General features: G+C 44.7%; 1 protein-coding gene across 1 annotated transcript; it reads left to right on the top strand.

Annotated features, from left to right (window-relative positions):
- PGK1 (phosphoglycerate kinase 1) lies at positions 1–12,695 on the top strand. The gene is made up of 11 exons (XM_068409468.1): positions 1–43; positions 2,784–2,834; positions 3,953–4,108; positions 4,226–4,370; positions 6,573–6,676; positions 7,368–7,487; positions 8,821–8,935; positions 9,232–9,411; positions 9,975–10,152; positions 10,422–10,520; positions 12,222–12,695. Exons 1-11 carry the CDS (start codon positions 39–41, stop codon positions 12,260–12,262), a joined length of 1,194 nt encoding a protein of 397 aa, XP_068265569.1. The 5' UTR covers positions 1–38; the 3' UTR covers positions 12,263–12,695.
- The last annotated feature ends 1,836 nt before the right edge of the window (positions 12,696–14,531 follow it).

Raw genomic sequence — 14,531 nt, 5'->3', positions numbered from 1 at the left:
ACCCTCGACAGGTGGACGTGAAGGGCAAGCGGGTCGTCATGAGTGAGGAGGCTGGGCGCTCGTGCGGTGAGCGGGAGGGAACGGCCAGCCCGGCCGCGGCAGCGCCCGGGGCCGCCGCCCCATGGTGCCCTTGTCCCGAGGGCGGCCCTCGGCGCCGGCCGGGGCCCTGCGAGGAGGGCGGGAGGCCGCGGGTGGGGTGGGGTGGGGTGTGGGTGTGTGCCTCCCGGGGATGGAGGAGCGTGGGGAGGCCGCCCGCCGGCCATCCCGGGCCCCGGCAGGGCTGACCTGGCCCCCCCCCGCCCCGCCGCTGGGTGCCGGGCGGGCGGCTCGGCGGTCCCGCGGCCCGAGGGGGCAGCTGCCAGCCATCTCTGTCCTCAGCAGCCTCTCGCCTCAGCCCGGCCAATTATTTTATGTGGGGTTTGGTTTCGGTTTTTTTTTTTCGCCCCGCCGACCGTTGGAAGAGGCCCCGGTGCGTCCTGAATTGCTCGTGGGAGAGTGTGGCTTGTTTCCCTGCGAGGGGAGATGGGGGGACGGGGAGGGCGTAAATCCAGGCTGTGGCCAAGCGGGGGTGCGCGTTGGCCGGGCCCCCACCGCCTACCCGGGAGCTGAACCCGCAGGGGCTCTGCCTTGGTACAGTTCTCTGCTTGTACGTGCAGCATCCACGGGCAGTTTGAGGGCAAAACTAACCAGTCTGCGATATTTTTATCCAAGAGCACTGCAAAAAAAAAGCTTATTCCCCAGTTTTCTTTTTCCTTCCTGCAAACCCAAGAAGCGTTGCAATAAAAAAGTGAAAACATGGCTCTGGCCAGCTACACAAATAAAATAATAATCCTGCTTTTTGCAACAAGCGTCGAATCGCAGGTATTCAGCCCTTCCTGGTGTAAAACCCTAAAACGGGAATTCGTAGCTTATTTATAGAGCCTCAAGGCCTGCTGAAAGCTTAATGCTGGAATTGCTGCCAAATACTGGGAGATAAGGGCACTGCCGTACATCTGGATAGGTCCTGCTCGAATACTTTTCTTGTGGGATTCTTTATGCAAGGTCACTGTAACATGTTAGTATGTGTCTGTTACCTTGCTCGGTGAGTAGGCAGGTGTAAGAAAGTTATAACTTCTCTTCCTTATAGTCTGTGTCAGACAACTTGTTCTTTTTGTCTTTCTCTCATCTTATTTTGAAGTAGTCCCCTAGAAATTTGATTACCAGAAACTAGTCCTGAATAATGAGTACTGGAGAAGCTAGCTCCAAATTTGCATGCATTTCCTTAAGCTGGTACAACAAAAGATCTTTTTATCTCTGTAGCAACTGATTTTTTTACTCTCTGACTGGTTTTTTTCCTTTTCCAAGTTGTGTTACAGGGCACGGTCTTGCATTGGCAGAGGATGGGTTAGCCAGCCTTTGGTCTCCAATAGTTAATGCATGTATCTACCTTTGCAAGTCTGTGAGGGGCTACTGAAACTGAGTGAAACAGCAGATGAGGTGCCAACCTTTGCTTCCTGCCTGCATCTCATTTCCCTGAAAAGAGTCACCATGTGCTCTCAGTACTACTAAAATCGATACCTCTTTTTTTGTTCTCATTCATCATGATTTTGGCATCCTCATAACCTGCTCATCTTCCAGTCCTAATGCTGAAGCTTCAAGAGAAGTTGGGAATGGGGAGGAGAAAGGGTTCAAGGGGGGCTCAGATTTCAGTCGTCTGCAGTGGGGAAGAAGGGTGAGCTGGGTCTTCCTTTTGTAGCTCTGATGGCTCTGTAAAGCAAACTATTCTTTTATTCTCTCATTTTAGGATAATAGCACGATAATGGTGCTTTTCTTTTCCCTTTCTAGAATTAGTCTGCTGTACTGTGGGGCTGCCAGTTCAATTTCTTTCTGCTCAGCTACTCCTGCTTTGCTGGCAGCTTTTCTCGTTCTTTCTACCTGTCTCTCGTGCTGAGCAGGCTGCAAGAGAATTCAAGTAACTTCCTGAATTTTGTTGTTCTTCAACATAGATACAGAATGCTGCAGGGTAAACTCTTAACACCCTATTTCACTTTCCTCGTTCTGATACGCTGTTCCAGTCAGTTAGATGGTCCCTTCCGTAGCTCTGTGAGTAATTTCTGCCTTTGCTGTTACGCAACACAGCTTCCTGCTGCTGCCAGTCAGCACATGGGCACAAGGTATGCTAGTGAGACGTGGCTGATGAAACTCCTCCCTTCCATCCCTTCATCTGGCAGGGAAGTGACCTCTAGATCCATGTCAGGTCTTCCCAGTGGGAATGGGGTAAGCCACGGCACTCGGCTGCAAAGAGATGAAAGCAGCAGAGAACAGAAATTTGAAGAAATTCCTTGAGCCTGCCTGCTTGCCGTAGTAGTCCAACCAAGTATTTAGTGGCCTCATTGGAGAACACGATGTCACTTTTCATTATTCGCTTCCTTTCCCTTGGAAGCTCCTAGTCTGTGAGCATGTTGTGTAAAATGAAAAGGTTGTGGGGAGCTTGTTCAATCGCAGTTTTATTTCCTGTTTCAGCATCATTGCCGCTGCGGTCCTGAGCATTAGGATGTGTTGGAGGCATAGCTTTACTTAGTCCTTCTAGCAGATGTTTGTTCTCCGTTTGTGTTCTGTTATTACAAGCAGAAATGGCTAATAACATCCTGATTTCAAAATGGACCTTGTGTACAAGGCAGAGCTAAAAATCTTACTCTAATTGTAACATTGCTTTTCTAGCCAACACCTTTCCTGGCAGGTTCCCTCATTCTTTGTAAAAGAAATTTGTTGAGTATTTAATTTTATTTCTTTTTTTTTTTTAGGGTTGACTTCAATGTTCCAATGAAGGATCACAAAATAACCAACAATCAAAGGTGAGCCGTAATCTCCATCCCAGATGGAAGCCCTGAAGTCTGTTTGCTCTCTGATTTTAGCCCAGTTCTGTTAGCAGGACCTGGAATGCTACCATGATTAAGCTGTCATTGCTCATACCAGAATATTAAAGGTGTCTCAGAGAAGGTCCAACAATTGTTAATTTAAACCCCTGTGGGTATTAGCAAACTACACTAACTACGAGGCTTCTTCTCACTGTAACTGCTGTAGAAAGCATATAGAAAAAGTCTTTTAATTGTACAGATCCTAAACTTCATTCCTTAAATATGGTTGATATGACCATTTCACAACAACATCCCTTTGACTGTGTGTGAAAATTTGCTATATTTGTTGGTGGTATCCAGAAGACTTTCTGCCTCCTGGTTACCGTGTGGTTGTGTTAACTTGTTGGCTTATGTTAGAATAATTGTTCTAGTGCAGTGTACGAAGACACAGGTTTAGAGACAGCAATATCAAATTCTTGTCTTGCAGGCAGATGCCAGTTTTGTTCCCCACAATTTGCTCACTGCTGCACATTCCCATCATGTCTTTATTGGTTAAGGATCACAGACTAAACCAGGAAGCCTGGTAATATTCAAGTGCATCCTGGCATTTCTTAGCTACAAGCCATCAGCAGAATTTAGATTACAAAATGCATTTTACTTCCGTGTCCTACATCACGTGGAAGATGACAGTGAAATGTACGAAAACATGCCGGGACGGAGAATTTTGTTGATGCTTTCTGGACCGTGCTTCAGGATTGTCACAGGCCCTAGGAGAAGAGTAGGTTGGGTTAGCTCCACAGGGAAAGCTGTGCTCTGTGGATGGGGTTAGTCTCCCAGACACTTGTTCTACCAAGGATAGGTTGCTGAGAAGCCCAGTATCCCTTTCGGAGGCTTACTGGTGGTGATGCCCTGCTGCCCTTTGATGAGAGGTAGGCTGAACCGTGTGAATGCCAGAGGTAGGATGGACTTCTTAAGTAATTGTTCTGCCCAGCTCTTGTGCTTTTGTCATTTTTGAGGGACAGCTCCCAGGGCTCTTGTGTAAGTGGCCACTAAGTCTCCTTGCCTGGTAAACTCTGCTTGAATCCTTTTTCCTTTGTTCTTCTCTGCCATTACAGAATCAAGGCGGCTGTTCCTACCATCAAGCACTGCTTGGATCATGGAGCCAAGTCTGTGGTTTTGATGAGTCACCTGGGTCGCCCGGATGGTGTTCCCATGCCTGATAAGTACTCCTTGGCCCCTGTAGCTGTGGAGCTTAAAGCACTCCTGGGCAGGTGAAGTAGAAGAGCAATCCAGCATGCATCAGGCCATCTCTGTCAGCAGACCTGGATGCTTTCCTTTCTGAAAGGAAGAGTCACTGGTGGGATGACCGTGTTTTCTTGTGTTTGCAGGGAGGTCTTATTCCTGAAGGATTGTGTTGGTCCTGAGGTGGAGAAGGCCTGTGCTAATCCTGCAGCTGGTTCCATCATCCTGCTAGAGAACCTCCGCTTCCATGTAGAAGAAGAAGGGAAAGGGAAGGATGCTTCAGGGAACAAGGTGAAACTTCAAGCCTAGCTTTTGTGCATGCCTGCTCTCATCTTACTGCCTTGTTTGCTGCAGATTGACAAGGAGGCAGCAGGCTGTCTAAAATGCTGTTTATGAATTTGCTCTCAGAGGGATGTGAGAGATCTTTAGTTCAACGTGCCCGATCATTTGTACCATGCTGTGCAAAAGTTTGAGTCAAAACGCATTGAATTTCCGAGATGAAACAGCTTAAGTGAAAGGCTATAGAAGATTCTGCTGAAAGTGGTGTAGTCTGTAGAAGAAGGAAACGTAGGGCTGTGTAGGAAAGTGGTTGCTGTTTACTAGAGTTTATTTTGGGATGTGTAAAACCAAGGTCTGTTGGAGATAGTTTGTTGCTACTGGGGCCATAGGAATGTCACTTCTTTCTTGGTTATGTTTTAACCAATGTTTTAATATAATGTTTAAACATTCTGCAGCATAGGGATTATCAAACCCTTTTATAAGCCTGTCTGCTCTTAAGAGCAGTCATCTAGAACCAGGCTGCCTTGCACCTCTGACATTTGCTTGAAGGTCAGGAAGAATGCTTGCTCCAGACAGCTGCTTTTCTTAGCGATGGTGACCCCGTTGACTTTACGCAGGCCTTGGCTCCTTTCAGATTCACTGGGTGGAGCGGAATGCTGACATCGTGCGGTGCCCTTTATGGGCTGACACAGGACTCCTGTAGCTCAGAAAAATAGCCCAGAGAACTAGTAAGCCTTTGCAGATGGCAATGAGAAATTGGGCAAGTCTGGAATTACTCACTACTAGAACTGAGTGCCACTGAAAGCCAATATGGTGGCAGGGAGAAGAGTGTGGCAAGAATTTAATTTGCTCTGGGAAGCAGCCCCTTGGTTTTGTGCATTTCTGTAATTCCAGATGATTCAGCCAGGTATATGCATCCGGAAGCAGGCACTGCAGTTAAGCACAACAGGAGGTGCTGTTGACAGACCTGCTTCTTGTCCTAAAGAGGTGAAAGTCAGTGCTGTGGAAATAGTGATGCAATACAAGACTGCAGATTACTAACTGGTGCTTGGAAACTGTGGCTTTCCAAAGCAGATCAAGTGGTCGTGGTTCCTTCGTTCAGAGCCTCTTGTGTTCTGCTTACAGATGTTACTCATTTTAACAGAAGCACTTAATACCTTTGTGGAAGGCCAGGCAATTTACCAAGTGAAGGAGCAGTTGACAGCATTGTTCTGTAATCTGTGTAGTCCCTTTGGCTTGTCTTCTGCTCAGGCTGTGTGAATAAAAGGGCACCCAAAGCTGTACTCAACCCATCTGGCATACATTAGAGTACCTTCCTGCTGTCGTCCCTGTGGTGTTACATGTGGGTGCTAGCAGAGGCCTCGCTTGGAATGGTGAGCTGATAAAGCAGGAAGGCACTTGGAGAGGTGATCGCTTGACTGCCAGTCTGGGCCGTTCTTTAAGAGCAAGTGGCTGTAAAGGAGGTCTGAGCAGTCACTGTCAGAGTGAGCTCTGCTGTCCTTTCACGGTGGGAAAGAAAACTGAACTACATGAGCTGTCCCATGAGGATTTGGTAGGATGCTTGGAGGGTGGAGAAAAAGTCTTTTAACAGAAATGCATCTGTTCTTGCCCACTACATGCTGAGATTATCTCCAGCTTTCCGATGTTGGCCGCTTTCACTGCGACCTGTTGTAGTGTACAGGTTATTTATAGGTTATTTATAGGTTAATCCTCAATGCCGTGGCTAAAACAATCCTTCAAGAGCTCGTCCTTTCACCTGTGGCGCTTGCAGACCACACTTTTTGTTCAGTAAGCGAGCATGAGTTTGTTTAGTCTCATCTCAGCATTGCCTTGTCTTTACACACCCTTCCTGTGTTACCTGTGTTCACCACACAAAACTGGAAGTCTGTTGGAGACTGAAAGGTTGGTAGTGCTGCAGTTCATTCCTGTTCTGCTGATGGACTAGAAACTTGAAGTGGGAACAGTCCTTAGGCCTGTAATAGCAGTCTCAGGGATTTTTATGCGGAGTGTAGACCATTTAAATCTTCTTGTTGCTTCTACTGGACCGGGAAAGAGCATATCAAATACAGCGACCCACAGGGTGAGCTGATGAGTTTCTCCAGCTGACATTTCTTTGCTTTGGGTTTACAGGTCAAATTTCTGACTTTGACTTTAGTTTCAGAATCAGTTCTGTGTACCTGAATAGCACCAACTTGTCATTCTTTCTCTTTTTAGATCAAGGCTGATTCTGCAAAAGTGGAGGCTTTCCGAGCCTCTCTTTCTAAACTGGGAGATGTCTATGTCAACGATGCTTTTGGAACTGCCCACCGAGCTCACAGGTGTGTCCATTTTCCTTCCACAGGCAGAACTGCAGAATGATGTCTGCCATGGAAACACACAGCTTTGCCTTTTGGGCTTATCCCATTATCATTCTGCTGTGTTTGTTCCCGAGTAATGGATTTAGTGGAGGTGGTTGTCAATAGCGTATGCTCTTTCACGTTTGCCTCTGGGAACAGGAGACAACTGAAACTCTTTTAAGACTTGAATTGACTTTTTAGGCTTTGAAGATACAAAAATTACCTGCTTAGGACTTGTATAAATTGTCCTGCAATTATAGCAGACCTCTTTTCCAAAGATTAATAGCTCCAGGTTGATTATTCTCATGGAGTGTGTTTAGATGTGTGTACTTGCAAACTCTAGTGGTCTTCTTTGAGCTTGATTTCATAATCCAGTGTTATAGGAGGAACAGACATCTCTGCTCTTGCTATGCTTATTTGTCCCTCAGCATTTTGAATCACTAGTTAACACTATAAATGTCTTGCATGTCAATATGTCTGTGCAAAAACAATCTCACAAAGTCGGTGTGTACAGCCATCTTATCAAAGTAGGAAAACAAAAACCTTGTGCAGGTAGTAGCTGTTCTCATTGCTGCAGCTGACTAAAGGATTGGCTTTATAATGCTGCGAGACACAGGGGTGTTTGGACCTGTACTGATAGAAAATTTTTCCTTTCCTCTCTCTTATTCTACAGCTCCATGGTAGGTGTCAATCTGCCTCAGAAGGCTGCTGGCTTCCTGATGAAGAAAGAACTGGATTATTTTGCTAAGGCCCTAGAGAGTCCGGAGAGACCCTTCTTAGCAATTCTTGGAGGGTAAGACTCAAGAACATACTGACTTTGTATTTCTCTAACTCCTCTGTAAGAAATTAAAAGTTATTTTGGCTTGGTTCAAAGAAGTGCTTTCCTTTTAACTGTACCTACAGTTCAGATTTGTAGATAAATCCTGAGATCTCTGTAAGATGTGGAGTAGAGAGGAGCTAATTCACCATGTCCGTTCCTGTGATGATACTATCAGGGTTTGCTCATTGTATCTCCTGACCTCTTACATGCCCCAAATCGAGATAGTCCACAGCAGTTTGTTGTACACATGAACCAGAAGAGCTGTTAGATCCACACGATGGCCCTGAAACATTGTCAGTGACCTTTCCTCCAGGGTTCAGAGTACAAGCATCCTGCAGGCTCAGCACTGTGTAAGTTGACACGACCGGTCATTATGCAATGACCTACTGTAGCTGGATGGGCCTCCGCTCTTGCAGCAGCAGCTAGTGTGCAAAGAAGCTTGACGGTGCAAAACCAAGTGATTGCTTGTGTGTAGAAATAATTTCCCATTGCTGCTGATTTTTGTCACGTGTGTGCCCAGTTTAGCATTGTAGTTCTGTGATAGTGTATTTCGGTTCATCAGGTGAACTAAAATACTCTGCTAAACAATACAAATGAAGCTTTCTTTTAGATAACAAAAATGCCATATATGGCACTAAAGCGGGAAGACAGGAGACTTGTGTCTATTTACTGACTCCTCTGCCATTCCTATATAAAGTAATTTTGGCATTGTTGTTCCATTATCATGTGTATCTGGTGCCGAAAGCAGTCATTTGTCTGGTTTTGGGCAGGGCAGTTCTGTGTCACAGATCATCCCAGTAGTTTGAAGCTGCACTGTGAGTGTGATGAGGTGCCAGACCTGGACGGGTTACAGGAGCTGGGCAGATGGTACCTGGTACAGAGGATCCGGGCTTGGACAGCGGTTGTGAATGGCAGTGCTCTCATCTGCTCTGCCTTACTGGCCAGCCAGGGGAAATCAGGCTTTAAAGTCCCAAATGAGGTTTATGTTTGAGTAGGGGAAAAAATGGAGGGCTGGGTAATGCTCTTGTAAGTTCATGTTTAATGCTGGCCTGCTAAGTTGCCAAATTCCCTTTCTGCTCACTCCCAACAACTCCTGTGTTGGAACATCGTCCCAGAATGGCCTTGACATGCCACAATCACAATATTGCCATTACTGAATAGCAGTTGATTAATTCTGCTTTGATGCAAGAAGTCCCTGTGAGGCTTCATGCTGTCTTAGCTAAAGATTACTAGAGAGTAAGTTCTGTCTGAGGAGTTTTGGGCAGTGGCTACGTTATTAATTCTTTTTCCTTCTCTCTCTCGCCAGAGCCAAAGTTCAGGATAAGATCCAGCTGATCAGTAACATGTTGGACAAGGTCAATGAGATGATCATTGGTGGCGGAATGGCGTTCACCTTCCTCAAAGTGATCAACAACATGGAGGTATGAAGAGAACCATTCTCTGCTCCTAGTAGAGAATATGGTCAGAATGTCCCTGATACATGCTGGTGTTGAGAACTGGCTATCTTGACTCTCTGCAAGAGTAGGCAGCACTAAGAAGTTACTTGACTATCACTTTGCAAAAATGAGATGACTGCCTATGTCTTGCTACGTGCTTTAAGAAAACAGTCTTTCCAGAATTGCTGTCTGAGCAGTCTGGCTTGGCTGCTGCTGTTCTCTTCTGTAATGACCAGTAGCTAAATAAACGCCTCTCTCATTTTCCCAAATAATTTCTCTAGATTGGCAACTCTCTGTTTGATGAAGAGGGATCAAAAATTGTCAAGGACCTGATGGCCAAGGCAGAGAAGAACGGTGTGAAGATTACTCTGCCTGTTGACTTCATCACTGCAGACAAATTTGATGAGCATGCACAGACTGGGGCAGCCACCGTGGCTTCAGGCATTCCTGCTGGCTGGATGGTAGGTTTTAACAGGCAAGGGACTAAAAGAAGTAACAGGCAGCGGTGGGATGGGAAGGACACAGCTTAAAGGAGTAGAAAGAGTAATTGTGATCCTTTGCAAATGTTTCTGAGGGCAGTCAAGCTGCATAGAGTATGTTGGTTTAATGAAATTGAAGCCCTGTGGTTTGTCCTGAATCTTTAAGTCTAAAGTAGCTTTTGTGAGATTTGGGTTAAAACAGCAAAATTCTTCTAAATCTGAATGCAGTAGAAATCCCTTTTATTTGACTGGAATTTAAGTGCAGTTGGCAAGAGTTTGTAACCAAGGCTTCAAGCATCTGACATTGATTTAAAAATTACTTATTCATACTAGGAAGATAAATACCACACCAGACTCCACCCTACTGCAGCAGCTGCTGGCAAATCTCGCTGTTCCTCAGTACTCAGAGGAGTACTCAGTGCATTCAGAGAAACCCTTGCTTCATATCTGGGGGTGAGAGGGAAGCCTCTTAGGATCCCAGCTAGACATTGGTGATTTCAGATGAGGGTGGGCAGTAAGTGTCTCTATGGCTTCTCTTGCCTTAGGGCTTGGACTGCGGCCCTGAAAGCGTGAAGAAGTTTGTTGAAGTTGTGGGAAGGGCCAAGCAAATTGTGTGGAATGGTCCAGTTGGTGTCTTTGAGTGGGACAAGTTTGCCAAAGGAACCAAAGCCCTGATGGACAAAGTGGTAGAAGTAACTGGCAAGGGCAGCATCACCATTATTGGTACGTAGTTGTATGTGTTTGTTCTTGTCTTTCTCAGTGCAACAAGGAAGCTTCTGCTGGCCAGTACCATGTGAAACATACTTGTCAAATTGTTTTTCTTTCCTCATGTTTTCATCTGTCCTTCAGCTTGGTGATGGGGCTTTAAAAACTGATGTCTGTACTAGTGCTGAGTATCTGGGAGCAGCACCAGCCCGTAGCAAGGCTCTGGCCCTTAAGCTGAACAAAATCTGACTTTCTTGTGTCTCTCATTGATTTTGTTTGTACTACAGGTGGTGGAGATACAGCTACTTGCTGTGCAAAGTGGAACACTGAGGATAAAGTTAGCCACGTCAGCACGGGAGGTGGTGCCAGTCTGGAACTGCTAGAGGGTAACTGTGCTTTTTCTCTTAACGTGTTTGAGCAAATTGGGTAGTTCTGGGTGCTCTACCATGTGTTGATACTCAAGAAAGCACAGCACTAGAGTGAGTGGCTTTTCTGTTCCACCACGTGGAGCTGCATGTAGCTTTTGAGCAATGAGCTCCTCATTGCTCTTCTTTTGTAGTCCTCCTAGAGGAAGAGAGGAAAGAAAATGGAGTGTTCTTGCAAACAGTTTGCCACTCCCAGAAAGCAAAAATGCTGGAATAGAAAATAAAACAGCCTTGAGAGCGGGCTGTCTTTTGTAGGTGATCCCCTGAGACGTGCTAACCAGACTGTTCAAAAGGCCCAGTTTCTGTTAGGGAAATCTCATCAGAATAGTCTCGAATTTTTGCCGGAAGGCTCCTTTTCAGGGCATTGTTTGAAATTCCCTGGTTTTGGGGAGCCCTCTAGTGATCACTTCTGAGCCTGCACGAGGGTACTTGGAATTGAAAACAGTGAGAATTTACAGGATTCTTCTAATGAGTTACATTGTACTCTAAATGAGGTTTCATTTCCTCTGGTAATTAGCTGTTTCCCAATATGTGTAAATTATTTAATGCTGTCAGCTTCTCTAGAGAAGAGAAACTGCAATAAACTGCATTGCAGCTGTTAGTTTCCAGCGTTTCTATGCAAGACAGAGCTTTTGTTCTGTTGCCTAGGGAGTGGTGGTAAAGGGGAAGAATGCGGATGGCTAGATGGCTGGAAGGAAACACTGTGCAACCGATTTATTCAGAAGGACAAACTTGTCTAAGTTTTGGCCCAAAATGTGGGTTTGTGTGTCTGATCTTTTAAATGTAACGGAAGTCTAGCTAATTAGAAAAGCTTCTGAAGATTAAAACAACAGGCAAAAAAACCCACCCCCAAACCCAGCAAACTAGCGAGTAGTGAATGAACAGTGTTAAAATTCCCTAGTGCCACACAGCTTCAGCATTAGAAGGCAGCTTTTCTGGAAAAAAAAAAAAAAAAGCAAAACCAGAATGGTCTCTTCATTATTAAAGTAGGAGAAAAAGCTAAAAATGCTTTAGAAAACATTACACTTTAATAATGTGGGCCCTCATACTCAAAGATGTGCATATTCCTTGCTTCCATCAGTTGGAATGAGGCATGTAAATACCTAGACCTGGGTGGTTTAATCCCAGTAAAAGACTTAAGACTTGTAGGAGGCTTTGTTTCCTTTTCTTAATTCATTCTTAAAATTTCCACCACGCACTCCAAAATTCTATTTACATGCCACTAGGGGTTGAAGAAAGTATGCAACGACTCCCTAGATCCAATCAAAAATCTGTTTGCCATCAAACTTAATGGAAAAAAATCTGAGGAGTTTGGATCTGACCCTAGCAGAGACTTGGATAGAAATTTCCCATTATTGTTAATTGAGAATTGAGGACTGTGGTACGTTAAGAATCTGTCTGCTGACATACGAGTGCAGCTGTGCTCTGGATACTACAGCCCTAAAAGGTATTTACTGTGTGGAACAGTTTAAATGTAACCCATATGCCTTAAGGGCCAGTCGTCAACAGGAGTGTATGCAGAGCCAAGCTCTTCCATTTTTACACTATAATTTCTGATTTATTTGTTTTATATGCTTAAATGTTGCAATTGCAAGTGTAAAGCTTAGTTGTTTGAGGGTGGAGGGGTTCTTAACTCTATTGGTGTTTTTTAACTGATTACAGGTAAGGTTCTTCCTGGCGTGGATGCCTTGAGCAACGTGTAGAGACGGAGTATCGCCCCCCTTCCTGGTCCTGTGCACAGCCCCTGAGATTCAACACTTCAGCGCTTCTGTATTTCAGCTCTGCGACAGGCAGATCACAGAATGTAAACCGAAACTGGACAGGGTTTGAGGAGGAAACAGCAGAGAGATTTTATGACTGCAGTTTACATGATGTGGATTTGTCCACTGTTATCCCACTTGAATTAACGTAGTGAGTTTAAACTGTTGTTGTGAATTTAGAGTGTATATATTTATATTTTGCCTTTTCAAAGAGATTAATCCCTGTTAGACGTGTCTGTTTCTCAGAAAGGAGTGCACTGTGTAGCTTCAACGTCCTTAGGCATTTTCATCACTTGACACGGTTCAGAAACAAGAGGGGACTCCAGTTTTTTGGAGGCTGACTGTAATAGCTGCTGAATAAACATATTTAAAGTGCTCCCAGTTTGTATATGGTCCTTCTTTCAGGTTTTTAGAACAGTCTACATTAAAATATCTTCTTCCTTGCATCAGGAGTTGGAGATAATTGTCCTTTTTGCACTAATTATAATATTTGTAAATATCCTTTTATTTTTATCCAGTGGATCTATAAGCACCCAGTTATAGAAGTGAACTTTGTTGGTAAGGAAGTAAATTGTTACAGGTGTGCTGTTAGTTAAAACTTCCATGCCATCAAGTAATAAAGTAAGATGAAATCTTGAACGTGCAAGTCTAGTAAAAAACGTGCAAATTTAAAAGCCTTTCTCATCTAGAGAACTTGCCTCATAGTAGGCAACTGATGTATCTAATCTGAATATAAGGGAAACTTTGAAGAGAGAGACAGGTAAAAACTTGAGTTACAGGAAACACAACTGCAATCGACCTTTGCTCACGTTTGTGGTCCTAAAAGCACTGAAACTAGCATAGTAAACGCACACAGCTGGACAATGAGGCGTGTGTGTGGCTTAAGCGTGTTGCAGAACCACAAGTATTGTCAGTGGAGGACCACCAACACGGCGTGGATGTATAAAGTTGGCATTTCCATTTTCACTGTTGTGCGTTGGCTCCTATGCTTGCTGCAGCACCCAAATGTGAGCACAGGGTGGCTCTAAACCAAACCCAGGACTACTCCAAACTCAAATTGGCTTCTGAGCATCCGAAAGTGTGGTTTGGATTATGTTAGTAGTCATGGCTCTGCTTGTAAGAACCATAAGAAGGTGCAGTGCTCCAGCTGAACTGCCTGTGTATCTTCCTGCTGGATCAGAGAAAAGTAGGTGATATAAAGCAGCCATTGCCTGTTTTTATTCCGAGTGAAGTCCCAGCAGCATTGTTAGGGTGCTTCCTGGGAGGTTTTGCATGGCCCGAATAGTATAAAGCAGCCAGGACAAAACAGGGAAGACAATCTTTAAGGTAAGCAGTAAACCACAACACAGAGTATGCTTTTAAATTAATTTGTATGTATGTACAGAATATTACCAAACCAAAATGAAAGCATGTGTTATAAACAGACACAGCCTATTTGCCAAATTTTACTTGGTCACAGTGGGATGCGAATTAAGACCCTGAAGCGTGTATAAAGCTGCGTATGGAATATGTAGGCATTACATTTTAAAGCTAAAAGTGACTATTGAAAAGAAACTAGAAAGAATGCAAATGACTGCAGCGCTGTGGTTTTCTCCTCCTCCTCCCCTCCTTTGTAAATCTCCGAAGCATTGTCTGATTATGCATGAATGATGCAGATTTTTGCTAGGATTGCTTTCTCGCTGTTACTCATGTTTTCCAGGCAGGGGTGCAGACCTCCGACAGCTGCAGTAACGAGGCAAAGAAAGGAGTGAGCTTGTCGGCTGCAAAAAGACTATGGATTTTGGAAATCCAGTACTACAAAAACAATCGTTCCACCATGTTTTATAACAGATCATTCTTGTCTGGCTCTGGCAAACAAGGCCTCGTGACAGCACAGCCCATTTTAGTGTCACTCTTACACCCCTGTGTCGCTGGATTCCCATGGAGCAATAACAGACCTTCCCTCCAAAGCTCCTTTCTTGGTGTTTACAGTGAAAGGTTGGTGTGTGGCTCCTACCTCTGCTGGGCTCTTTCCCCTCTTCATCAAAAGCAACAAACCAAAGCTATCTGTAATCAAATATGGCAAGGAGTAGTAATGCTCCATGACCACAGATGTCTGCACTTAAAAGCATTTTTCCACCTGACTTTGGATGCTTCCTACTCACATCTTTAAAATGTCCTTTTGTTTCCACACGGCTTCTTGTAACTAATGCGATGTTCAGGTCCGTGTGCT

This window comes from Nyctibius grandis, chromosome 10 (genome assembly GCF_013368605.1).
Source record: "Nyctibius grandis isolate bNycGra1 chromosome 10, bNycGra1.pri, whole genome shotgun sequence".
Taxonomy (NCBI): domain Eukaryota; kingdom Metazoa; phylum Chordata; class Aves; order Nyctibiiformes; family Nyctibiidae; genus Nyctibius; species Nyctibius grandis.
Note: the sequence above shows the minus strand (reverse complement) of the source record. Positions and strands in the feature narration are given on the sequence as shown.